General features: G+C 48.1%; 2 protein-coding genes across 4 annotated transcripts in view; one reads left to right on the top strand and one right to left on the bottom strand.

The window, feature by feature from the left end:
• UBE2T (ubiquitin conjugating enzyme E2 T) overlaps positions 1-27503 on the bottom strand; it is a 59165-nt gene that overhangs the window by 9939 nt on the left and 21723 nt on the right. Inside the window, exons 1-2 of one of the 3 annotated variants that reach the window (XM_084611354.1) lie at positions 22915-22990; positions 528-640 (exon numbers count right to left, since the gene is read on the bottom strand). In XM_084611354.1, the coding sequence (XP_084467480.1) occupies positions 528-636 (109 nt within the window). In that variant the 5' untranslated portion in view covers positions 637-640; positions 22915-22990. Of the gene's footprint in view, positions 1-527; positions 641-10561; positions 10706-22914; positions 22991-27503 lie in introns of those variants that run through there. The other 2 variants (XM_084611353.1, XM_084611355.1) reach the window with 2 other exon arrangements.
• The window catches only part of LOC311511061 (cryptochrome-1-like), a 34264-nt gene continuing 29720 nt past the window's right edge, over positions 22960-27503 (top strand). The window contains exons 1-2 of the mRNA XM_084611352.1: positions 22960-23003; positions 25985-26417. Coding sequence (XP_084467478.1) covers positions 25996-26417 — 422 coding nt within the window. The 5' untranslated portion in view covers positions 22960-23003; positions 25985-25995. The remainder of the gene's footprint in view (positions 23004-25984; positions 26418-27503) is intronic.

Here is a 27503-nt window from a genome sequence, read left to right as displayed (position 1 = left end):
CTGGCCTTCCTCGTAGTAGGAAACCAGAGTCTCCAAGCCATCTATAAAACCTTGTTAGCAAAGCACATCCAACCCCCTACATTCACAGATTCCTTCAGTGGTGTTGAAAAGCCAGGAGAGGAGGGTTACGGCTACTTCTAGCAACAGTAACTCATGTCACTTGAAGAACCATAAGTCCCTAAGAACTTAAAAGGGAGCATACCACAGTGTGGCTGTTTCCTTAACTACTCCCCCGAGTCCACACTTCCTAGCCACATGACCAGAGATCCAATCAATAGGGAACATAAAGAGGGGAATTCCAAAAGAAAAAAAAAGAAGAGCGGACAAGAATCAAACAAAAATTTCATGGACTGGGGTTAATTTCATCCCCAAATTGCTACGTACAGACAAAATATTCACTCCTGTGAATGTGTCACCAGGAGGCTTTGCCAAGACACTGCCCAGTAAACATTACCATAGCAGAGAGAATTTTGGTGAAACACCTACCAAAAACAAAAAAACCCCCAAACCATGATGATAATACATACGGGCTCGTAGATCATCCATCCGGTTTTTGTTTTGCCAGAACATAATGCCTGGGGGAGGCTCTGTGGTCAACAGATGCAGCTCTCTCTTCAGTCGTGAAGTTCTTTGCATCGTGCTGAAATATTGTAAGAAGAATTAGCACCTTATAGCTAGCACCTTTCATACTGTAGATATGGTACTGCCTTTCACAATAAAAAGTCAAACATCAGTTGCGCAAGGACGACGGTCATTGGAAGCAGCCATTAAATATTCATCAACAGCCGTCACTTAGCCTTTAATATTAGAAGCTATTCTGTTGAGAGTGACACAGAGCTACGAAAAACAACAACGATCCTTGGAATTCTTTAAAAACATCTCGTCTCTATGGCAGCAAGAACCAAATTTTATACACCCTCATGTAGCCCAACCAGGTAGTAAGATGACTTGGTCCACCAGAATGGATAAAGCAATGGGCTGGGATTCCAGAGACCTGAATTCTAGTCCCAGTTCTGCCACTGGTCTGCTGCATGACCTTGGGCACGTCACTTCACACCTCTGTGCCTCAGTTTTCTCCTCTGTAAAAATGGCAGTAACGACACTGACCTCTTTCGTAGAGCACTTTGAGATCTAGTGATGAAAAGTGCTAGATAAAAGCTAGGTAATATTATTAAACTGTACTAACCAGGTTAAAACAAAAATATGCTTTATCCCAGGTATAGATCTTGGCTAAAGCATGGAATTTTGATCTTTTTTTATTAATCCTTCCTCAACAGGGCAGGGTGGGCAGGAAGATGGGCTAGATTAGGGTTTCTCAACCCATGGGTCGGTACCCAAAATTGGGTCATCAGAGCGTTTCAAATGGTCAAGTGACAGCTCCTGTCCCACGGGGCTGGCTGGGCTTGCCTCCCTGCTCCAGGCACTGCAGCCTCTGGGGTCCCAGCAGCACTCAGGTTTGGCCCAGGCATCATGACGACGGGAGTCTGGGTAGGCCAAATTTGAGCGAGTGGCACTGTAACCCCATGAGCCAGGTCACAACTCCACTCACACAAATTGTGGTTGCAACGCCCAGACCAAAGAGCCAAGCCCAGCCAGCCCCACAGCACAGGAGCTGCAGGAGCCAGCACTGTGGGATGAGTGCCATGTAGGATCTGACCCAAACCACCCCAAGGCCTCCATCCCTAGACTATTTACTGGGTTACAATGGACCATAAACATTTACAAATGGGTCCTGAGCTCAAAAACATTGAGAACCACTGGGCTAGATAACCTCTTGAGGTTCCTTCCAGACCTACATTTCTATGATTATATAACTAAAAACTGACCAAACCATCTCATAAGCCAGCTCATGTACAACACACGTTCAAAATAATCAACCATGCTGAGTAACCAATTATGAGATCATCAGGACTGTTGGGATCAAAGCATGTTGTGGCTGCAATACAGTACAAATCTATGTGGTTAAAACTGTCCTGAGCAATCTCCGTGAATATTCCCAATCAAACATAAAAACACCCACCAGCTGGGACAAGACAGAGAACCACGAAAATGTCACTAATTTGCCAAAAAATAGTTACTGGCAATGAGGAACAGATTTTGGCAAGTGGGAATTAAAACGGGTCCAACCCTGCCTGCAGCAAGATAGATGGCTAGTAATCTGGATCTTCCTAATATGTGGGGGGGTCCTCACCTGTCAGAAATTATAGCCTCCCTGCACTCCATGTCAGTGGCTACTTCAAAGCATGGACAATCTACCCCTGTGTGTGTGGCAGGGGGAGGTGGTAGGGGGTCACTCCCCACCAGGATAACTATGTATCCCTCTGCCCCCACCCAGCTGTGGGGAAGAATCAAGCATTCCCCCCTCCCCCGCATGAGGGCTAACTGTCTCCCTTCTCCCGATGATCACCCCACATTGTGTTTTCCCCAGGAATTGAAATTAGAGGGCGTGATTGAAATTTACAGAGGGGTGAGAGCCAAGGGGCGAGACCACGAGGACAAAGGTGGGCTGTATGGCACCATAGTAAAAACTGAAAAATGTTCCACAAGCATTTTATTAGATTTAACTCATTTTAAAATCATCACACAAATGAAATTAGCTATTCAAGCCTTTTTGTGAAGCACTACATCTACATCCTTCTTGATTTCTTGTTGTAATTTTGCACAGCTCTGTTAATGAACTTCTCAAATGCAGTGCGTTCATCTTTGGTGGCTTCTCATGTGTTCAGTACTTCCAGTCCTTCAGTTGATATGCTCATTAGTTCATTCACATGATCAGGCAGAAGGCAACTTCTTTCATAACACCAAATCCTATTAAATGATGAAAAAGAACGCTCAACTGTAGCTGTTGTGACTGGGAGTAGCAAGAAACAAATTCCTACTTCTTTCATCCCAGGAAACATAGCACAAAGATCGGGTAGAGCCACTAGTGATGATAAAAAAGAAGCTGAAGTCAAATCTTCATTCATTCGTTGCATGACATTCCACTCTGCATTTAAATTCTCTATTCTGTCCTGAGCACATGGCAGCTCCATTGCTGGCAGTGCCTCACTCCACTCAATTGTCGGTGTTTTATAAGACAGGGATCTGTAAAATCTACACAGAGGTTGAGTAGAATCCAGACGTCGCTGTTGTAGATTTGTAAGAATCAAGTCAATGTACTTTTTCAGCTAGCTTAACAAACACTTCTTGTCCTCTTCACTTAAGGAAGAGTCATTAGTCCACTTCTGGATTGAAGTCTTTGCTTCTTCCAGTACATTTTCAATGGATATTTCTCTGATTGATCCAACTGTACGTCTATTGCTGGACAAAGATCTACTACTGTTGTAGCAGATGTCAATGACCCAAGTGGTTTCTACAGTAGCCTTACAAGAGAGAGAATAGCGATGGTCTTCCCTGAACGTAGTAGCAAAAGTAGTCCACCAGCCTCACTACTTAGATCTGTCCCCTCTTGGTAGATACTTTCCAAAGCCAGTAATAAGGGTTGCAGTAATTTTAAAACAACAGCCAAGGATCACTCATGAAAAAGCCAGTGGGTTTGCTCTTGGACTAATTTGAACTTCAGTCCCAGAGCATCTTCTGTTTCTTCCAAGACGTTCACCCTTTTTAGACTCTTGCTGGAGAGAAAAAAAAAAAAAGGAGTATAACAAAGTCATTACAATTATGGCTTTTTGAAAGTCTTTTGAAGATTCTGCAGCTCGTACTAGCGCTAGCTGGAGTAGATGGCCTTTGCAGTGTGTATAGGAGAGATTAGGGTTACACTTCTCTCTGAGCAAAGCTTGTACTCCACCATGTCTTCCAGAGAAGTTTGCTGCTCCATCAAATGCACAAGCAGCCATCTGTTGGAGTCCAATTTACAAGCATTTAACTCTTCTAAGATGTGGGTTGTCACAGATGCAGCCGATGTGTCTTCTATAACCTTAACATCTAGAAATGCATCTGCTGGCCAACCACTGACATCAAGATAACGTATACAATGACTTAATACTTGACGCCCACTTGCATCAGCCATGTATGCAAATTTTTTTTAATGTTGCAAGAGAATTCTTCACTTTTTCAACTGCTGAGTCTTTCACAGTTGCATCACATACTTCTAACCAGTTAGTTGAGTTTCTTGTAGAAAAATAGTGAGCATTTGCCGGTCTTGTTCAGAACCAGTGTCTAACTTCAGGGTTAACAAGTGACAATGCACTTAACACTGACCTACAGTTTGTAGTGTGCAGTATTTCTTGCTTAAATAGAAAGTATGATGCGACCGCCATGTTTATTCCCACAAACTGTGTTGTGTATTCAGCATTCTTAATGGCCTCACTGTAACGATGCTGGTTCTGGTGGGACCCAACTGAGAGTGCCAATTCAGGACAAAGTGCTTAAAGCAGGGCAGTTACAGCCCAAGGTTGGGGTTTCTATGCACACCAAGGCAAACCAAACCAGCCAGACACAGAGGACTTTGGTTTTACCCCACTGGCTAACCACAAGTCACACAAGCAATTCCCTTAGACACCCCAGTTTCCCAGTATCACCACCAGTGCCACTTGTTATGGGGACAAATGGTTATGAAAACCAATACCCCAGTAAAAGAAAAAAAAGTTCTCTCAATTCCAAATGACCAAGCCCCAGACCCAGGTCAATATACAAATCAAATCTTACCCACAAATCATGCTATTGCCAATCCTTTAGAATCTAAAATCTAAAGGTTTATTCATAAAAGGAAAAAGATATAGATGAGAGCTAGAATTGGTTAAATGGAATCAATTACATACAGTAATGGCAAAGTTCTTGGTTCAGGCTTGCAGCAGTGATGGAATAAACTGGAGGTTCAAATCAAGTCTCTGGAGTACATCCGCAGCTGGGTTGGGTCATCAGTCCTTTGTTCAATGCTTCAGTGTAGCAAAGTTCCTCCAGAGATAAGAAGCAGGACTGAAGACAAGATGGAGGAGCTGCAGCAGCTTTTTATAGTCTCTTGCCATGTGGTCTCTCTTTCTTTGTCCCAAGGACAAGCTGTCCATCACATGGCATGGAAAAACCTCAGAGTTCTGTCCATAGGCATGTCCCTGCATACCTTGCTGAGTCACAAAGTGTGTCTGCCTTCTCTCAGTGGGTCACTTGTATAGCTGATCGTCCTTAATGGGCCATCCAGCAGGCTAGGCAGAGCTGACACCAACTTGTCTGGAGTGTTCCCCAGAAGCACAGCACAAGTTTGAAATACAGACAGTATAGAGCCAATATTCTAACTTTAACTACAAAATGATACACACATATAGACAGCATAATCATAACCAGCAAACCATAACCTTGTCTTAGACACCTCATTTGACCCCCTTTATTCAAGATTTGGTGCCACTACAGGACCTTGGTTGCAACAATGATCTAAATGGTCCCAGATTATATCAATAACATCACACCTCATTAAGTACTTCTAAACTTGATGCAGTACAGAGGCTTGGTGTTTTGCAGCCTTTTCATGTAGTTTATCAGCATTGACTTTGCTGATCGGTCTGGCAAACCAAGCTCCTCCAGTATTACCAATTGTAGCAGTGGGAAGCTTTCCTTCTTCGTAAGCTTTTTTGCAAGAAATGCCATCTTTTGTAACTTCAATAAATGGAAAAAGTTTGACCGACAAACATTGGGAACTGCCTTCAGGTTGTGGAGACACAGTTTCTTCAGTAGGTAGTTTTATCTGTGCTTCGGATAGTTCAGATGTAGATACGCCACTTGAACCTTCAGATGACATGTTGATATAGCCCTGATTCTTGGTATGTTCTTCATCTTGGTTGGTTTTTGAGGCCTTTGAATGGAAAAAATGTTGAATTGTTTTATCTTTCATTTTCACTTTGACCGGCAACTTATAAAACAGATAAGAATGTGACCATTACCCAGGGTACAATCTGGACTGTAGAACAGCTGTCTCCCCTCAGATTTTGAACCTGGGGTGTCTTTTACACTGCTTCACTGTGAGAACCACCACTCCCGGTCTGTTCACACACAGCCTCCAGCATATAACTTGCTCTCAGCTACATAGTATGAGTGCTATAGTCAGTCACTCATGAATTACACTGCAGAACACCAGCAAACTCTCCAGTCCCAGACTTCCCCCCAGAAATATGCATCTTGTACTGCCCAGCACTCTACTGGACAATGCAAGCTCATATCATAAACAGAAAGTGATATGCACAAACCTTGTTATCTCAGGTGGAGATTCCCAAACAAACACACTGGTTTAGACAAAAACAAAACAAGTTTTTATTAACCACAGAAACAAAGAGTATAAGTGATTACAAGTAATGACGCATAAAAGTCAAAATTGGTTAGAAAAAATAAAAGGCAATATGCAACAAATAACTTACTTAACAGGCTAAGTGAATTCAAAGTACAATGTCTTTCTCGCCACATGCTTTTCATAGAATATCAGGGTTGGAAGGGACCTCAGGAGGTCATCTAGTCCAACCCCCTGCCCAGAGCAGGACCAATCCCAACTAAATCATCCCAGCCAGGGCTTTGTCAAGCCTGACCATAAAAACTTCTAAGGAAGGGGATTCCACCACCTCCCTAGGTAACGCATTCCAGTGCTTCACCGCCCTCCTAGTGAAAAAGTTTTCCTAATATCCAACCTAAACCTCCCCCACTGCAACTTGAGACCATTGCTCCTTGTTCTGGCATCTGCTACCACTGAGAACAGTCTAGATCCATCCTCTTCGGAACCCCCTTTCAGGTAGTTGAAAGCAGCTATCAAATCCCCCCTCATTCTTCTCTTCCGCAGACTAAACAATCCTAGTTCCCTCAGCCTCTCTTCATAAGTCATGTGTTCCAGACCCCTAATCATTTTTGTTGCCCTCCGCTGGTCGCTTTCCAGTTTTTCCACATCCTTCTTGTAGTGTGGGGCCCAAAACTGGACACAGTACTCCAGATGAGGCCTCCCCAATGTCAAATAGAGGGGAACGATCACGTCCCTCTATCTGCTGGCAATGCCCCTACTTATACAGTCCAAAATGCCGTTAGCCTTCTTGGCAACAAGGGTACACTGTTGACTCATATCCAGCTTCTCGTCCACTGTAACCCCTAGGTCCTTTTCTGCAGAACTACTGCCTAGCTCTGTCCCATTCGGTCCCTAGTCTGTAGCAATGCATGGGATTCTTCCATCCTAAGTGCAGGACTCTGCACTTGTCCTTGTTGAACCTCATCAGATTTCTTCTGGCCCAATCCTCTAACTTGTCTAGGTCCCTCTGTATCATATCCCTACCCTCCAGCATATCTACCTCTCCTTCCAGTTTAGTGTCATCTGCAAACTTGCTGAGGGTGCAGTCCACGTCATCCTCCAGATCATAAATGAAGATATTGAACAAAACCGGCCCCAGGACCAACCTTTGGGGCACTCTGCTTGATACCAGCTGTCAACCAGACATGGAGCCATGATCACTACCCATTGAGCCCAACAATCTAGCCAGCTTTCTATCCACCCGTAGTCCATTCATCCAGCCCATACTTCTTTAACTTCCTGGCAAGGATACTGTGGGAGACAGTGTCAAAAGCTTTGCTAAAGTCAAGGAATAACACGTCCACTGCTTTCCCCCTACTTTTGCAGTCTTGCTGGTTAGAATCCTTTCAGCAAAGCTCCCTCCGCCTCCCCAGTTCAGTGCTCCTTCAGGTGTTTCTGATGCTGTGAGCAAAGAGAAAGGGAGGAGTGTTTTGGGGTTTCTCTCCTCATTTCTTACAGTTCTCTTTTCCCTTTGAAGATCATCTCCAGCTGGGGTTCAGGTGACAGGAGTCTAGAGGACAGAAACTTCCATCTGTTTTGCTGTCAATATGTAAAGTTCTCACTCAGTCCTTTCTTCCTGCCAAAGAGTGGCCAATTAACCAGGTGATAGTCCATCTGATTTTGTTGACACCTGGCTGAAGTGTTGGCTAGTCTTTTGTCTCTGGGGAACCGGTTTGAAGCTGGTTCCCCAGACTTGGAACATGCCTTATAAAATAGAATTTTATAACTTTACATACAATGTTGCCACACATTTTACCAGGACAATAAAGTTCAACAGATTATGAGTTTTCAAGTGATACCTCACAAGGAATACTTTGTACAAAATTTATCATAGACTTGTAAAGAGGGTGAATATAAGAGTACAGACTGTCATAATTAATAAATTAAATTTTTGTTAGGACAATGCAAATTACAAACAGTTTTAGCTTTCTAAAGCAAAATATATCAAAAAATTTTAATGTATTTAATTTCAATTGACTTCTGAAAAATTATAATAAAAGTGTTTAGTACAGAAACTCCCAGAGATAGTGACCTCTCTAGATAGCGACAATGTGAGATGACCTTGGCAAATAAGGCATTTTAAAAACCTTGCCTAATAGGAAACATATATTTCTATAAGTTTCCCAGTCACAAATCTAGCATACTAGAGCAAAGTCCCTAAACACACTAATCTAGTCATCCCAAGAAGAAATTATATTAATTCCTTCTATATATATGCATAAACTTTCATGAAGTTTCAATAAAGGAGTTAAGCGTACTGTGGCTGCCCAGTTACTGTAAGCAACTTTTCGTAAGTTTCAAGTTTTCAAATGTTGGCAAGGCAATTCGGTGCTAACTCTTGGCCTCACATTTTAAACATCATGAAACACCAATAAACATCAGCATTTGAATTTATGATGATTTACTGTTGTTTATAAATCATAATTTGAAATTATTAGGTCAGCCAACCTCTCTGAAATGAATGAGCCAGCACTGTCATAACAAACAGCTGTGGGAGGCAGCTATTCTTTGCTCATAGTTTCAAACCTATTAAGCATTTCCAAGAACAAAGATTTTATCATATATATGCTTTTAAAGCGTGTATTAATGTTTCAACTTCAATTCAAATTTCCAAACAACAAAATGAATTTTTTTTCCAACTAGAAATTTTAAAAAACTAGATCTAGCTCAGGGGTGGGCAAACTTTTTGGCCCGAGGGCCACATCTGGGTGCGGAGATTACTTGCCGTGCTGGGGCAGGGGGTTGGGGTGCAGGGACAGAGTGTGAGAGGGGGTGCAGTGTGCAGGAAGGGGCTCAGGGCAAGGGGTTGGGGCAGAGGAGGGGTGTGGGGTGTATGAGGGGGCTCACGGAAGGGGGTTAGGGTGCAGGAAGTGTGTGGAATGCAGGAGGGGGCTCAGGTCAGGGGGTTGAGGTGCAGAAGGGATGCAGGGTGCAGGAGGGGGCTCAGGCAGGGGGGTTGGGGTGCAGGAGGGGTGCGGGATGCAGCAGGGGGCTCAGGGCATAGAGTTGGGGTACAGGGTGGGTTCAGGCTCTGACCCAGCGCCGCTTACCTAAAGTGGCTCCGGGGTGGCAGCTGCACGCACTGAGGCCAGGGCAGGCTCCCTGCCGCGCCACTCCGGGAAGCAGCCAGCACCATGTCCCTGCGTGGCCCCTGAGGGAGAGGGAGGCACAGAGCTCCGTGTGCTTCCCTCTCCTGTGGGTACCTCCCCCGAAGCTCCCACTGGCCGCGGTACCCCGTTCCTGGCCAATGGGAACTTTGGGGGAGGTACCCACAGGCAAGAGCAGCGTGCGGAGCTCTCCTCGCCCCCGGCCCATAGGCTCCAGGGACATGGTGTGGCCGCTTCCCGGAGTCCAAGGCAGTGGCAATCCCACGGGCCGGATCCAAATCCCTGAGGGACCAGATCCAGCCCACGGGCCCTAGTTTGCCCACCCCAATCTAGCTGGAAAGTGACTAAATTAGCAACACTGGCCAGGGGAGGGGGAAGGTCGGGAAATCCCTGTCCAGGGACATTCCCCATGGGGAGTAACTGTTCCCATCCCCCCACCATGACCAACCTGCCCCAAGGATCAGAGTCACTCCCCATGGGGGCTGACTGCCCCCCATGCCCACATGACCAGCCCTTCCCAAGAGTCAGGGTCACCCCCTGCAGGGAGGCCACCTGCCCATCTGTGACCACCCCACTCCCAGGGTCACTCCCCCATGGGGGCCACCTGCCCCCCACCCTCACAGTCGGGGTCACCCCCCCTTCAGGGAAACTGCCCCCCATTCCTCCCTACCCCCCTAACCTCCCCCTAGGACCACCCCACTCCCATGGTCACTCCCCCATGGGGGCCACCTCACAGTCCCCCCACCCTCACAGTCGGGGTCACCCCCCCCTTCAGGGAAACTGCCCCCCATTCCTCCCTACCCCCCTAACCTCCCCCTAGGACCACCCCACTCCCAGGGTCACTCCCCCATGGGGGCCACCTGCCCCCCACCCTCACAGTCGGGGTCACCCCCCTTCAGGGAAACTGCCCCCCATTCCTCCCTACCCCCCTAACCTCCCCCTAGGACCACCCCACTCCCAGGGTCACTCCCCCATGGGGGCCACCTCACAGTCCCCCCACCCTCACAGTCGGGGTCACCCCCCCTTCAGGGAAACTGCCCCCCATTCCTCCCTACCCCCCTAACCTCCCCCTAGGGGCACCCCACTCCCAGGGTCAGGGTCAGTCCCTATTGGGGCTAACTGCCCCCCTCCGCCATGACCCCTGTGTGGGGGAGGGGTGACTGTGCGGTACGGCGCGAGCTCGCCCCGCCCCCCCACTCACCCGCGCAGCCTCGGCCTCGCGGCGGCGCCACAAACAAACGAACGGGAGGAGGGCGCGAGGGGAAACGTGGGACGCGAGTGACAGCCCCGTCGGGCGAAACCCAGGGGCGGGACTTCCCGGGGCGCCCAGCAACCAGCCAGGCCCACTCTGAGTCGCTGAGCAGAGGTGCCCATCTGCGGGGAGGGCGGGGCTGATTGGCCGGACAAGGACCCGGAGGCCCCGCCCCGGGGCTTCAAACCTTGGGAGCGGGGAGGCGACGCGGCGTGGGATTGGAGGAGCCGTCCCGGGGCCCCGCCCACCCCTCCTCGCGGGCACCCTCCCCACAGAGGGGTAGAGGGCGGGGCCAGGGAGGTGACTGGCCTCCCTGCCAGGGCCAGGTGGGGCTCGAGCCCCGTCCACACTGGGCGGGGAGGGTTCAGCCCCCCGGGGTGCGTGGGGCCGGCTGGGTTTGCACACTTTAACCTGGACACATGCGAGTGCATGCACACACACATCAATATATGGGGCGGGGGGGTTCGACCCAGCTGCTATGGTCAGGGGATTGCCTGAGGATCTCCAGCCCAGTTTGCAGCCACTCTCAGGAGGGTGGCGCCCGTCGTGAAGCAAGAGTCGCGTCACCCCCAAAAGCTTGTACGTGAGAAGGCGAAGGGAAAGAGACCTGGGATTTTTTATATATATATATTTAAATCTTGTGATTTGGGGGAGCCTGACTCATGAAATTTTGCATGCTCAGGGTTAGTCACGCTGCCGCTGGGTGAGAAAAAAAACCAAAAACTTAGGCTTGAATAGAGACTGGGAGTGGTTAAGTCATTATGCAAGGTAACCTATTTCCCCTTGTTTTTTCCTACCCTCCCCCCCCCCTTCCTCAGCTGTTCTTGTTAAACCCTAGATTTGTGCTGGAAACGGCCCACCTTGATTATCATACACATTGTAAGGAGAGCGATCACTTTAGATAAGCTATTACCAGCAGGAGAGTGGGGTGGGGGGAGAGAAAACCTGTTGAAGTGATCAACACCCATTTTTTCATGCTCAGTGTGTATAAAACATCCTCACTGCATTTTCCACTTTATGCATCCGATGAAGTGAGCTGTAGCTCACGAAAGCTTGTGCTCAAATAAATTGGTTAGTCTCTAAGGTGCCACAAGTCCTCCTTTTCTTTTTGCGAATACACACTAACACGGCTGCTACTCTGACTGAGTTATAACTGGACGAAGATGGGGCTTTAGTCTCTCTTTACATGATGGCAACAACAGACCAAGTTCAGCTATATGGCTCCCTTGCTTATCAAACACCAAAGATATCCATTAAAGCAGAGGCGGGCAAACTACAGGCCGTGGGACCGTCCTGCCTCACCCTTGAGTTCCCGGCCAGGGAGGGTAGTCCCCGGCCCCTCCCCTGCTGTCCCCCCTGCCCCGCAGCCTCAGCTCTCTGGGCCGCTGCTCCTCCTGGGCAGCACGGTGTGGCTGGCTCTGGCCAGGCTGCAGGGCTGCGAGCTCCTGCTGCTCTGAGTGGCATGGTAAGGGGGCAGGGAACAGTTGGATAGGCATGAGAGTCCCGGGGGGCCTGTCAGGGAGCAGGGGAGGTTGGATGGGGGTGGGGTCCTGGGGGGTGGTTAGGGGCGGAGGTCCTAGGAGGGGGTGGTCAGGGGACAAGGAGCAGGGGGGGTTGGATGGGTCGGGGGTCTGGTGGGGGCGGTCAGGGGACGGGGAACAGGAAGGGTTGGATAGGTGTGGGAGTCCCAGGGGGGCCTGTCAGGGGGAAGGGGTGTGGATAGGGGTCGGGGCAGTCAGGAAGCAGGGCTGGTTGGATATTTGTAAGTCTCAGCCTAGTAAATGTTTGTACCAGTCTCCAGAGGCTTCAGCCTGGGCTTTGTGATTCTTTGTAAACTGATTCCCTAAAAATTCAGATAAAATTTCAATTAATGATTGAATTCCTCAAATGTTTCTGGACAAAGACAGGCTGCAGCCTACAAAACAGCCCTAATACAGACAAACAAACATTTATTTAACCCATTGCCTTATTATTTAGACAGCACCATATGTGCATGGTATTTTAGTAAACAAGGCCCCACGTATTGTGTGATTCTGCGATATCAGCTTCAGTCGTTGCTATAGAACCATGCTCCAGAATATCAGCTTTTGTTTACAAAATTAAATTTCTAGCTCTTACATTTGGGAAAATAATCTCAAAACATGACCTGTGTGTACAGGCTTGTCTACATTGGAGTTATGCCATAATAGCTATTCCCAAATAACTATTCCTAAATAGTTCCATGTGTGGACGCTCACTCTGAACTAAGAGTGCCTTGTTCTCAATTAGACTGATTAAGAAATAATTTGGAATAAAGCATGTTTATTCCAGAATAAGTGTGTCCATATGTGAGTTGATTGGGAATAGATAATCCTCTTTAAATTCATACCCTATTTTATTCCAGATTAATTTGCATGTGTAGACAAACCCTGGTTTACCTGACGCCTATTTGAATCTGCAGAGAAGCTCTAACAATGGCTCTACGAGATGTAAACTGTCCCAGCCGTCTCACTTGGGGCCCGTGGAGTCCTGGACCCTGCAGTTGTGGAATCTTGCATTTTTCCAAGATACCGCAGAAATCCACATTTTCCTGCTGAATTTATCCTTTTCCTGCTGCCAGACACTAAGCTTTTCACTTTCTGCCTCCCTGCCCTACTGGGACCTGCCTGCAGCTGCCTCTCGCTCCACAACTTTCCTCACAAAAGGGAGAAAATTGGATTACGTATCCTCAGTGAGGAGGGGCAGGAATGGGACAGGGAACAAGAGCTAGAGTTCAGCTAGGGAAGTGTGGGGAATCTAAAACACAGGCTGGGCTGCTAGGCAGCCTAGAGACCGGAGCAGCAGCCAAGGCTTGGGGGGGCCGAGAAGATGAATTGCTGACGCTGATGACAAGGTCCCCCCCGTTTCCTAGCTCCCATGCTGTGAAGGAAGGAAATTCTAAGCCAAGCCACTCAGACAACACTGTAACTGCTGGATTTCACCGAGCAGCGTTGAATGAAGAACACAACGAAACCAATCTATCATTGAAACTAAACATCCAAGAATTGTAATTCAGAGACTATTTTCAGCTCGAGCTGCTGCTGTTGGATGACTGGGGATGGGGTATTTCCTGGGTATACAGTGAATTAATATAACAGCTGCCACCTTATGTGATTCCAAGGAATGAATTGGGGACCTCCAGAGCACAAAGTATGCATTGTAACAAGCTAGAGAACAGGATAGGTACCTAAACTCTATAACATACTCTCTGTGGCTTGGCATAGATAAGGGCATATAACACATTGTTTGGTAGGTTTGCTGCAGAATTAGGGAGTCCTTGCAATTGAATTTAGGGGGCCTAGCCACAGAATCTGGTCCTAGTGCATCCTGAGGTAGACAGGGCCCTGTACATAATTCCTTTGTATTCTGAAGCAATCCACATGCAATGGTGCCTGCTATCCGTGCTTTCTCTGGTGCAGGAAGGTGGGAATTCTGTAGCTGATTCGGACAAATTCACAAATTGTTTTCTTTACTGCATTAAACATGAAAATAGAATATGAATACAGTATCCCATTGTTTATTTTTATATTACATATGCGGGTTTGTCTACACAGCAGGTGGGAGGTGTAATGTACATGCGCTGGTTCTGTTCAACTAGCACCTAAAAATAGCCGTGTAGTTGCAGAGGCTGGCTGCCCATGTGCAATCTCACCTGCCACTCTAGGTATGGACTCAGGCAGCTGGCCCACGCTGCTGTATTTAGGTGCTAGTGGGTACATCTACCCAAGCTGGGAATTCCACCTGCTTCCTGCTGGGTAGACATACTCCAATTGATTTGAAGGTGCCCTTACTATTAAAACTAGCCACACTAATACTTTCCCCAGTAATATATAAACAAAAAAGAAATCCAGTTCAAATGACTGGTTAAAAATTACATAAGTGCAGCATTTATTCAACCCAGCCCAGAGCCCTTCAGTAAGTGTGGTGCACCGTGGCCTTGGTCTATGTTTCAGACAATGGTGTTGCTTTATGAGGCAATATGGTGTCCAGGAAACAAGTGTGATGATGATAAACTAGGTTCCACTGTATGAAATTCAAGGATCAAAGCATTTGCAAAGGGATATCTATATACATGTTTGTGGAGGACCAATGTTTATCTGAAGGTGAATTATTTGCAAAAAAGTGAACTGTGCATTTCAAACTCACAAGAGTCAGGCTGAAGTGAATCCATGCTACCACCACATTCAAATTAAATTTAGGACTAAATCTTGAGGCAAAACACTAGATATTGAAGTGTATGGTTCAATCCTGCACTGGAAGCCGGACTGGTCTAGTGTCTCTCCATCTTCTATAATTAATTTAGGTATTTGTAGGTGGTATCCCATCCATGTACCCAAACTTCTTTAGCTTGCAATAGCCAACAAGATCACAGCAGCATAAGGTGCCATGGCAGCCGATGGAGAAAAGCCATTAAGTTACAAACAGCACATCCTATCATTTGTACACAACAGACACCACCTCAAAAAGATCCCATTCAGATGCAAAAGGAAAGGGAGAGTCTTTAAAGGATGTTAAAAATGCCATCTTCAATCTGCTGCTGGCTAGAAGACGGCAACCCATCCTGTAAAGCGCTGACCTGGCCATATTTTATGTTTTCATGCTCTCCAGGTTGGATTACTGCCATTCACTCTAGGAATGAGCACCCCAACATTATAAAAAGCTTTAATTGATCCAGAATGCAACAGCCCATCTCCACACTGTCATTGGTTGAGAGTTCATCACCCTAGCACTCTGCTCACTATGCTAGCTCCCCATAACACAGCGGTTCAGATTCTACCTCTGCACTAATTTTTTTTAAACTCTTTATTTAGGAAGTTTGAACAGGTTTACAAATCTTTGCCATGTAAATATCAGAGACAAAACAGTAATTATTACAACAATGAGCTTTTAGAGAAACATTATACAGTAATGTCATCCTCATATCTCTATTTAACAGGGGGTTAACATTTCAAAGTGAGTATCTTTACACTTCCCAGGACTTGCTGTTTCTGGTGATTTTTATTAAATCTCAGCTCTAATCTTTAATGCTTAAGGAACTGGCCCAAGCCTCCCTCTCTCCATGAACTATGAAACTGTCAAGCTAAAGGGCAAAGCTTTCTCAGCAAATGACCCAAGAGGGTGTAACAAAACAGTGACTATGGGTCTTACCACTTACAAAGCTAATCTTACACCTCACTTCTTCAGCCACAGCTTTTCCACAGCCATAAAGTGATGTTGAAAATGTCTGATAGGTTTTGTTCTCTCTAAAATACACTTTCTGTAATGGGCTGACACCGTGTAATAAGAAGCTGGCAGCTACAGATCATTTTCCTGGTGTCGAGACCCAAATGACGTCTTTTCTCATAGATTATTAAAGCTCCGAACACTGTCCTACTATCATTGGTTCTCAACCTATTTACCACTGTGGACCGCATCCAATACTACCTGAATGGTCCTGAGCATGATGTCACATGGGCTGCAGCTCTGTGCTGATTGGGCCACAAGTGGTCTGCAGGCCACAGGTTGAGAACCACTGACTGGAGAGAGGTTTCTTTGGTTATGTCAGAAGGCATGGAGCTCCCTAGCCAATAACTGCTCAACCGCCTTTCAGTCTTGTGTGTCCCATATGAGCTTTGAACGTGCTGATCAAATCCGAGTATAGAATAGCAGCATTTAAAAACAACAGTGCAGTGTGGGGCTATTAGATCTAGTTTATAATACATTTCCTATCAATTTTTCAGTAATTTCTCTTTGAAAAAAAATGAGACCAAAAAAAAGCACTATCATGACATCACGGCAAAGCAGTTAACTAACCCAAACCCACTCACTAGAGGATGTGAGCACTTCACGGGAAGAAAATCTGATGTCTTTACTGCTGATGCTGCCAGCCCCAGTATCAACTCAGCTCTTTAATGCATTCGGGACAAACATTTTAAAATTCGCCAAAATACATAAAAGTATACCAGCTGATATAGAGGAAATGAGGCTGCATTTCTTTTTGCTTGTGGATTCTGCCCTGAGGTCCTAAGCCGACCTATTGTAATCTGACTGTTTAAAGCTTACTAAAGGTTCCTCCCTCTGCTTGTATTAGTCACATGAAATTGTATAATCTCAATTGCAGCCTTTGCCAGCAGAGCTGGAGTGACCTAAATTCTGTCTGATGACCCTGTTCTTCAATTTCTTGTTATATAAGGAAGCTGGTGCCACATAGGAGAGATCCTCAGGAAGGAGCCAGGGCTGATCCTCGCAAATCGCTTGAAGATCCCCAGAAAGGAGATAGCAGCTGATTCTGGGAAGGGCCCAAGGATCACCAGGAAGGAGGTAAATAACATGAAACATGCTTAACAAGGCTGCAAGCAAACCAGGAAATGACACTCTCTCTCACCGGGCCAGACTCATGGCCATGGGGTATTTGCAGTGTTTTTAGGGGGAACCCTGCTCCCATCCAGTCTGCTTCTATATCCAATATAGCAATAATGATGTTACTGTGATCCTTACTGACCCTCCCTGTCCCTGCCCAATCCCCCTCCGGAGTGAACCCCATGTGAGCCAATCTCTGCTCCACCCACCACCACGTCCTATGGGACAGCACTACAGGTCCATGGCCATGTCCCCAGGCCTGCTACCCCCATATACCCCAGTCATCCAATGCATTTTGTGAGAACCATAAACTTATTGGGGGGTTCTGGTCTGGCTTTTAATCTAACAGGCTGGTATCCAGTTTAGGCCCTTAAAGGTTCTGGACCCATGTTGCTTATTGAAAGCAATCAGTACCAGCTTCTTTTTTATAAATTGTATTAAAACTCTTAAATTAAGATTTAAAAAACAAGCAAAAAATTATCACTGAAGCTAAACTATCATTATTAGTACTAAACAAATAACTCCATCAAATCAACAAGTCATGCCTCAATATTGGATTGGACTTGTATCAACAGATTAGTACCAAAAGTAAGTTCCTCAGTAGGTAGCTGTGTTTGGTTATCGATTGTTACTAAAGAATTTGACCAAAGTCAATCAAATCTATAATTTGAATCAAGTAGCCCAATACTGAAACCAGGTCATCAGATGATCCTCAGAGCCAATAATAAAGCATCCTTCTTATTGTTTGTCTACAGAGGGAAATTACACTGATGTAAGACAAGGTGTGAATTTAAAGTGCTGTAGTTACACCAATAGAGCTCCACATGTGGACACTTACTCCAGTATAAGAGTGTTTTTTTCTATTTAGCTAGTTATTTTGGCAGAGGTTAAAGCTAAACCAAAATAGTCATTCTTAAACCGGAGTAAGTTTCCACATGGGGAGCTCTAATTATCTTTGAAAACTCGTGGCGAACCGGGGAAGTCCCGGATGACTGGAAAAAGGCTAATGTAGTGCCAATCTTTAAAAAAGGGAAGAAGGAAGATCCTGGGAACTACAGGCCAGTCAGCCTCACCTCAGTCCCTGGAAAAATCATGGAGCAGGTCCTCAAAGAATCAATCCTGAAGCACTTGCATGAGAGGAAAGTGATCAGGAACAGCCAGCATGGATTCACCAAGGGAAGGTCATGCCTGACTAATCTAATCGCCTTTTATGATGAGATTACTGGTTCTGTGGATGAAGGGAAAGCAGTGGATGTATTGTTTCTTGACTTTAGCAAAGCTTTTGACACGGTCTCCCATAGTATTCTTGTCAGCAAGTTAAGGAAGTATGGGCTGGATGAATGCACTATAAGGTGGGTAGAAAGCTGGCTAGATTGTCGGGCTCAACGGGTAGTGATCAATGGCTCCATGTCTAGTTGGCAGCCGGTATCAAGTGGAGTGCCCCAAGGGTCGGTCCTGGGGCCGGTTTTATTCAATATCTTCATAAATGATCTGGAGGATGGTGTGGATTGCACTCTCAGCAAATTTGCGGATGATACTAAACTGGGAGGAGTGGTAGATACGCTGGAGGGGAGGGATAGGATACAGAAGGACCTAGACCAATTGGAAGATTGGGCCAAAAGGAATCTGATGAGGTTCAATAAGGATAAGTGCAGGGTCCTGCACTTAGGACGGAAGAACCCAATGCACAGCTACAGACTAGGGACCGAATGGCTAGGCAGCAGTTCTGCGGAAAAGGACCTAGGGGTGACAGTGGACGAGAAGCTGGATATGAGTCAGCAGTGTGCCCTTGTTGCCAAGAAGGCCAATGGCATTTTGGGATGTATAAGTAGGGGCATAGCGAGCAGATCGAGGGACGTGATCGTTCCCCTCTATTCGACATTGGTGAGGCCTCATCTGGAGTACTGTGTCCAGTTTTGGGCCCCACACTTCAAGAAGGATGTGGATAAATTGGAGAGAGTCCAGCGAAGGGCAACAAAAATGATTAGGGGACTGGAACACATGAGTTATGAGGAGAGGCTGAGGGAGCTGGGATTGTTTAGTCTGCGGAAGAGAAGAATGAGGGGGGATTTGATAGCTGCTTTCAACTACCTGAAAGGGGGTTCCAAAGAGGATGGCTCTAGACTGTTCTCAATGGTAGCAGATGACAGAACGAGGAGTAATGATCTCAAGTTGCAGTGGGGGAGGTTTAGATTGGATATTAGGAAAAACTTTTTCACTAAGAGGGTGGTGAAACACTGGAATGCGTTACCTAGGGAGGTGGTAGAATCTCCTTCCTTAGAGGTTTTTAAGGTCAGGCTTGACAAAGCCCTGGCTGGGATGATTTAACTGGGAATTGGTCCTGCTTTGAGCAGGGGGTTGGACTGGATGACCTTCTGGGGTCCCTTCCAACCCTGATATTCTATGATTCTAATGATATAACTACAGCACGTTGAATTCACACCTTACCTTATACTGGTATAACTTACCCACGTAGGCAAACCCTAACCCTTTTGTAATGGTATATACAAACCCCATACTGGGATGGAAGGGGTTAGGACAATACTGGGCCCAGCTAGCCCGTTAAACCTACAGAGCATGCGCCAATTGGAGAAAAGATTGAAAAGGGAGCAAGCCCAGCTCAGAAGGCTGGAAAACAGTACAGAGCTACCCTGAAGGCTTCTGCCAAGAGGCTAGACACACCTCCCTGAAGTAGCAGGACTGAACTGTGAGCTTGCTCGGGGATGATGGTTTGGTTTTCTTTTCCGCTATCTGGGACCAGAAGCAGAGAGAAGCAGTGGTAGGAAGTGATCCAGGGAGGGTAACTCAGAGGGTCCCTGTGACACTCTCTATCTCAGGGGAACACCCTGCGCCCCCATGTTCATCCTTATAATATGATTGTGTGGTATCCAGTGCAAGGTTTGTCATGTCGGGTGTCTTTGGAAGGCTCATGATGCACTAAGCATTGTTGTTACAGTAATGTTACAGGTTGTAATTTCATGTATATCGTTATGAGGTTGAAAATGTGTTCTCATGGCTTAAAGCAAGCCCAGGCAAAACTCTCCATGCACGCCGACAGCCACGCTTTCAGAGCCAGACAAAAAAGAAATTAAAAGACTGGGATGTCTCACAGCTAACAGAAATTTAAACATAAGAACGGCCAGACTGGGTCAGACAAATGGTCCAGTCTAGCCCAGTATCCTATCTTCCGACAAAGGCTCGGGCCAGATGCTTCAGAGAGAATGAATGGATCAGGGCAATTTTTTTAGTGATCCACCCGTCGTCCAGTCCCAGCTTCTGGCAGTCAGAGGTTTAGGGATACCCAGAGCATGGGGTTGCATCCCTGCCCATCTTGGCTAATAGCCACTGATGGACCTATCCTCCAAGAACATATCTAATTCTTTTTTTGAACTCACTTATACTTTTGGCCTTCAGGACATCCCCTGGCAACAAGTTCCACAGGTTGACTGTGCATGGTGTGAAGTACTTCCTTCTGTTTCCTTCAAACCTTCTGCCTGTTAATTTCATTGGGTGACTCCCTAGTTCTTGTGTTATGTGAAGGGGTAAACAATACTTCCCTATTCACTTTCTCCAAACCATTCATGATTTTATAGACGTCTATCATATCCCACCTTAAGTCATCTTTTTCAAGATGAACAATCCTATTCTTATTAATCTGTCCTCATACAGAAGCTGTTCCATACCCCTAATCATTTATGTTGCCCTTTTCTGAACTTTTTCCAATTCTAATATATCTTTTTTGAGATGGGGCGACCAGAATTGCACACAGTATTCAAGGTGTGGACATACCCTGGATTTATAGAGGGGCATTTACTGTCTTATTATCTATCCTTTTGCTAATGGTTTCTAACATTGTTAGCTTTTTTTGACTACTGCTGCAAATTGAGTTCTCTGATAGTTTTCAGAGAACTATCCACGATGACTCCAAAATCTTTCTTGAGTGGTAACAGCTAATTTAAACTGACGGTGGATTTGCACACTATTCATCTCTTGCAGCCTTCTGGACCTTGTAGGATAGGAGTTGGAACTACAGACAAGGAGCCAGACAGTGATGGTTCAGCACTTCTTTCTAGAGGACCTTCAGATGCAGGGAGACTGGATCAAAGTTTGGAATGGCCCGTTTGCTGATTTAGTGACTTCCTCTCCACAAGGTGATCAGTCTTGGAGATTCTGGAACGTCACTCTGCCCTCAGATGACTTGTTGACCTGAGAGGAGAGGCTTCTCGGCCTTACTCTTGATTTGCCAATTTGCTTGCTCCACCTTGCAGCAATTCCCTCCAAGGTCTTTGCATAAGTCAGGTGCAAGGCTTACCTTCGAGCCACAGAGTTGAGTTCAACTGTTTGAATTACATCATCGTTAGCAAGTGTCAACCAGTTGAAATCCTGCTTAAGATAGCAATTTTTAAAATATTCAGTATTTGCCATACCATAGAGGCTATTGGTCTGTAAAAAACAGACCTGCAAAAAACTATTTATATAATCCAGATACTTTTGAGGAAACCGGCTTGATCTTAACTGGGTAAAATGTCTTAGAGAAACATGTCACCAGTTCATGGAAAATTCAGTATAAAACCCCTATAAAAATAACTAATGGGAAAAACCCTAAGGATATATCCACACTGCAGTAAAACACCCGTGGTTGGCTTGGGTCAGCTGACTCAGGCTCACAAGGCTCAGACTATGGGGCTGAAAATTGCAGTGTTGATGTTCGGGCTTGGGTTGGAGCCTGGTCCCTGAGACCCCACGAGGGAGGGGACAACAAAACCAATGGGTCCAACATTCATTCATCAGCAAAATAAAAATAAATTCAGAACTTATTACAGATTTTGTCATCTCCACTGTAAATCTGAACCTAGGAATGGTCTTATTCCTCTTGCAAACAAGGAATTCTAGTAACCTTCCTCTTTTGGAACTGGGCTATGGGTCAGGCAGCTTATCTTCTGAAATCTAAATCTTGATAAAGAAAGGTTAGGACTCATCAAAATGAAACCCACTGACAATATACAATTGTAAGCATTGTGTAAGGTCTGCATGGCCCATGTCAACTTTTCTCCTCCTATTTTCCATCTGTCTTTAAAAGAGGAAAAAGCGTGTGCTGATCTCACTGTCACTCCCTGCCCGCAACAATTCCCCCTCAGCAATCAAACACCCAGGAGCTGATTCCCACCCTCAGACTCCATGGCCCCACCCCAGTTCTCTTACCTTCCCCAGCCCCAGGATCATCATCCACCATGGAATAGTCCTGACAGACTCCAGCAGTGTCATTCCCTGCATCCCCCCCACCCCAAGAGTCCCCCATAGCTTCCCCACCCCAGGAGTTCCCCCATAGCTCCCCCCAGTCCATCCCTCCCCCCACCAGGGGTCCCCCATAGCTCCACCCACCCCAGGAGTCCCCCCATAGCTCCCCCCAGTCCCTCCCCGGGATTCCCCCATAGCTCCCCCAACCCCCCCCAAGGAGTCCCCCATAGCTCCCCCCAGTCCCTCCCCGGGATTCCCCCATAGCTCCCCCAACCCCCCCCCCAGGAGTCCCCCATAGCTCCCCCCAGTCCCACCCCAGGAGTCCCCCATAGCTCCCCCCAGTCCCTCCCCCCACCAGGAGTCCCCCATAGCTGCCCCAACCCCCCCCCAGGAGTCCCCCATAGCTCCCCCCAGTCCCTCCCCCCGCCGGGGGTCCCCCATAGCTCCCCCAACCCCCCCCCCCAGGAGTCCCCCATAGCTCCCCCCAGTCCCTCCCTCCCCCGGGATTCCCCCATAGCTCCCCCAACCCCCCCCCCCAGGAGTCCCCCATAGCTCCCCCCAGTCCCTCCCCCGGGATTCCCCCATAGCTCCCCCAGTCCCTCCCCCCGCCGGGGGTCCCCCATAGCTCCCCCAGGAGTCCCCCCATAGATCCCCCCCGGGGTCCCCCATCGCCCCTGTCACGCCCAGGCTCGCCGGGCAGCACGGACCGTGGCGGCCTCCCAGGGGCGGCGCCGCCGGCGGAAGCAGGAAGCGAGGCCGGCTCTGCTGGAGACGCCGGGGCCGTGGAGCGAGGCAGGTAACAAGCCCCCCCCTCCCCCCAAAGAACAATGGGCTCTCCCTACCCCTCCTCCCAGCGAGCGTGGGACATTCCGAACCCCCCCCCCCCCCGCGCCTCCAAGGGGACCACGTGGTCGCCGCCGCTCCACCACGCCCCTCCACGAAACAGCTGGGACTCTCCGCTCAGTGAGCGTGGGGAATTGCTCCTGCCCCCAGCGGTGGGGTCCTCACCCGCCAGGGGTGGCAAGGGGGCCTCCTGCCCTGTCCGTCCCCCCCCAGCAGCGAGATCCCCCCAGCGGTGGCAAGGGGGCCTCCTGCCCTGTCCCCCCCAAGCAGCGAGATCCCCCCAGGGGTGGCAAGGGGGCCTCCTGCCCTGTCCGTCCCCCCCCAGCAGCGAGATCCCCCCAGCGGTGGCAAGGGGGCCTCCTGCCCTGTCCCCCCCAAGCAGCGAGATCCCCCCAGGGGTGGCAAGGGGGCCTCCTGCCCTGTCCCCCCCCAAGCAGCGAGATCCCCCCAGGGGTGGCAAGGGGGCCTCCTGCCCTGTCCCCCCCAGCAGCGAGATCCCCCCAGGGGTGGCAAGGGGGCCTCCTGCCCTGTCCCCCCCCAAGCAGCGAGATCCCCCCAGGGGTGGCAAGGGGGCCTCCTGCCCTGTCCGTCCCCCCCCAGCAGCGAGATCCCCCCAGCGGTGGCAAGGGGGCCTCCTGCCCTGTCCCCCCCAAGCAGCGAGATCCCCCCAGGCGTGGCAAGGGGGCCTCCTGCCCTGTCCCCCCCCAAGCAGCGAGATCCCCCCAGGGGTGGAAAGGGGGCCTCCTGCCCTGTCCCCCCCAAACAGCGAGATCCCCCCAGGGGTGGCAATGGGGCCTCCTGCCCTCCCCCCCCAGCAGCGAGATCCCCCCAGCAGTGGCAAGGGGGCCTCCTGTCCTTTCCCCCCCCAAGCAGCGAGATCCCCCCAGGGGTGGCAATGGGGCCTCCTGCCCTCCCCCCCCAGCAGCGAGATCCCCCCAGCGGTGGCAAGGGGGCCTCCTGTCCTTTCCCCCCCCAAGCAGCGAGATCCCCCCAGCGGTGGCAAGGGGGCCTCCTGTCCTTTCCCCCCCCAAGCAGCGAGATCCCCCCAGCGGTGGCAAGGGGGCCTCCTGCCCTGTCTCCCCCAAGCAGCGAGATCCCCCCAGGGGTGGCAAGGGGGCCTCCTGCCCTGTCCCCCCCAAGCAGCAAGATCCCCCCAGGGGTGGTAAGGGGGCCTCCTGCCCTGTCCCCCCCAAGCAGCGAGATCCCCCCCAGCGGTGGCAAGGGGGCCTCCTGCCCTGTCTCCCCCAAGCAGCGAGATCCCCCCCAGCGGTGGCAAGGGGGCCTCCTGCCCTCTCCCCCCCCAGCAGCGAGATCCCCCCAGCGGTGGCAAAGGGGTCTCCTGCCCTGTCCCCCCCCAAGCAGCGAGATCCCCCCAGCGGTGGCAATGGGGCCTCCTGCCCTGTCTCCCCCAGCAGTGAGCTCCCCCAGTGGTGGCAAGGGGGCCTCCTGTCCTTTCCCCCCCAAGCAGCGAGATCCCCCCAGGGGTGGCAATGGGGCCTCCTGCCCTGTCCCCCCCACCCTGTCCCCCCCAGCAGTGAGCTCCCCCAGCGGTGGCAAGGGGGCCTCCTGCCCTGTCCCCCCCCCAAGCAGTGAGATGGCTCCCGGCACAGGACCAATGGTGCTGGGCACTGCCCATACAGAGAAAGACACACAATCCCTCCTCCCCTTCTATCACACGCACGCACAAACACTAGGATCCCCTGGCCCTTTGCCCCTCCATGGATAGTGGAGCAGGAGCCTCCCTTAAGTGGTAGTTAGAGATGGGTCCTCCAGGCCTCCCCTCCCCCAGCTGTGATATGAGGATCCTACTAACCCCTATCCCAATACTGAAATCCTCTGTGAGGGTGGGGCAGCCCCTCCTCTCTTAGAAGTGACAGTCCCACTCCCAGAGTGGCATCCTCCTGAATGTGCCCTGAATGTGCATTCCTGGACCTGCAACTGGTCTGCTGGGTGACCTTGGGCAAATCACTTTCCCTCTCTGTACCTCGTTTTCCCTTCTGTAAAATGGGGATAATGGTATAAAGTGATCTGAGATCTGCAGATAAAAAGTGATAGATAAAAACTAGCTATTAGTTTTGGAATGAAAAGCTGAAAATTTCCACGAAACAACGATTCTGGCAAAACGTGTTTTGATAGTGTCAAAACATCAGTTCCTACAGTATCAAGCCATTTCATTGTGATTTGTTTTGTTTAGATGTTTATATTAAAACCCTAAATATAATATATGCACATAATATTAATTATGTTTAATGTTTTATATTATATTAAAAGTCTAAAGGAAATGAATCCAAAGTAAACATTTTGACTTTACCCCATAGAATAATTTCATCCAAGTTGACATGTGCCCACGAAATGTTTCCATTTCAACAAAACTGCATTTTTCGAAGGGAAACTGTCCTATCAAAAAGTTTGCACCAGATCTAGTTATTACTATTGCTGAAGGCTGGGCGCTATGCCAGAGTGGAGGGGGAAGACGGGAAAGAGTTTCGTCTGATTTTGATTCTCTGCTGATTTGTAATGAAGGGAGATACGTTGCTTTGTGGGAGACTGGTACATTTTATGTGGGGAAGTGTGTAATGGGAAATAGGAGGGGAGGAATGTGTGTTTTGGTGGGGGGGGGGTTCATTACATCTGTAAGAACAAATGTGCCTATCTGATGCTCTGTTCCAGCTGTTTGATATTACTTTTGTTGTAACACTTCCCCAAGAATCTCACTGTCTCTGCTGTGCCCGTGTAGCAAGGTGTCATATATTAATCTAGAGCCTGCCCAGTGTAATTGCGGAAAGCTTCTGGCAGTGCTAATGTGCTGTGTGTATTGATCAGTTCTCTTACAGTTCTGTCAACTGTTCAAAGTTCGGTTTTAGCTGTTAATGGGCTTCCCTCTTTAATGGGGATTTGGAAATCCCTCCACTTCAGGAATTCCCTCTTTTACAGATCTCCAGTAAATGCCCAACATGCCTCACCGGACCATTCATCTCTTCCGGAAGGGACTTCGGCTCCATGACAACCCAACTCTGCTGGCCGCACTGGAGTCCTCAGAGGTTGTGTATCCAGTATACATTCTGGATAGAAAGTTCCTGATGTCTGCAATGAATATGGGAACTCTGCGCTGGCATTTCCTGCTGCAGTCTCTCGAGGATCTGCAGAGGAACCTAACTAAACTGGGCTCTTGCTTACTGGTTATTCAAGGAGAGTATGAGTCGGTTCTTCGAGACCGTGTTAAAATGTGGAACATTACCCAGGTGACTCTAGATGCTGAGATTGAACCATTTTACAAAGAGATGGAGAGGACCATACAAGTTCTGGGGGGAGAGATGGGATTTGATGTGCTTTCTTTGATGGGCCACACTCTGTATGACATCAGACGGTACGTAACTGCCACAGGGCAACGATCTTTTGTTTATGTTTAGCTTTAACAAATATCGGTGGGAAATGCCTAGTGATTCTGATTCTTGTAGATTCTAATGTTTGAGCTTTTAGAGGGTTGAGCTTCCTGGGGTGAATGTAACATTGTGTGCCCGTCAATAAAGAGTAGAGGAGGGAATGCACATGAATTGGAATTGGGGCTGTGACTTGGTTTGCTAGTTATAATGTAAATGTTTTATTAATATGCACCCTTTGGCTATTGGGTTTAGTTCAATCCTTTATATAATCTACTCTTTAAAAAACAAAATCTAAATCGCCAGGGAAGGGTGCAATTATGGTTTTTTTACCCATTTCATCTGATTATATCAGTGTTTATTTTCAAGCATGAGGGGTTTTCTAATCAGCTTAACTTTTTGCCCACAAAAGAAATGAAAATGCAAACACCACCAATCAGATACTGTTTGCGGTTTATTCAAAACTGAATGGCTGCAGATACAAGAGATTCATTACGAATTTTGGAGATCAAATCGTGTTTTGCATTATTAATTAATAAACCCCTGATCCTGTAGAAACTTGCGCATGTGAGCAAATCTGTATATGTGAAGCACCCTGTTGAATTCAAAGGGGTATTTGCATGTATAAACATATTTGCGTGGATAAGCCTTTACAGGATTGGGGCCTCAGTAATTGATTGCTGGACAGAAGTGACAGCAAAGGAGGGCACCATCAACATTTTAACTTCCCCTGTCTGCATGTTTTGAGGATTGCTAGTAGATAGGTTAATTCAATTGTTTTGGGCTAGAGGATTAAATTTATGATTGCTCGTGGTTGCTATGGAGAGATGGAAATCTCTCATGTTCTGAAACTACATCTTGTTCTCCATGGGGAGAATTCCCTGTGGCAGTAGAGAGGCCCATTTTAGTCACTGGCACTCCATCTGGGTGCTGGGCTCTGCCCCCACAAAGCAAATTGCATGATTGAGGCCTTGAGTGGTCACTATCTTCCATCATAAGGCTGATTTCTCCTCCACTCCTCTACATCCCACATCCCACAAAAAGAGTTGTGTGGCCTTTCGTTCTTGCAGGTG

The sequence above is a fragment of the Lepidochelys olivacea genome (assembly GCF_965140295.1).
Source record: "Lepidochelys olivacea isolate rLepOli2 genome assembly, chromosome: 21".
Lineage (NCBI taxonomy): Eukaryota > Metazoa > Chordata > Testudines > Cheloniidae > Lepidochelys > Lepidochelys olivacea.
The sequence above is the reverse complement of the archived record's forward strand: the minus strand, read 5'-3'. Positions and strand labels throughout refer to the sequence as shown.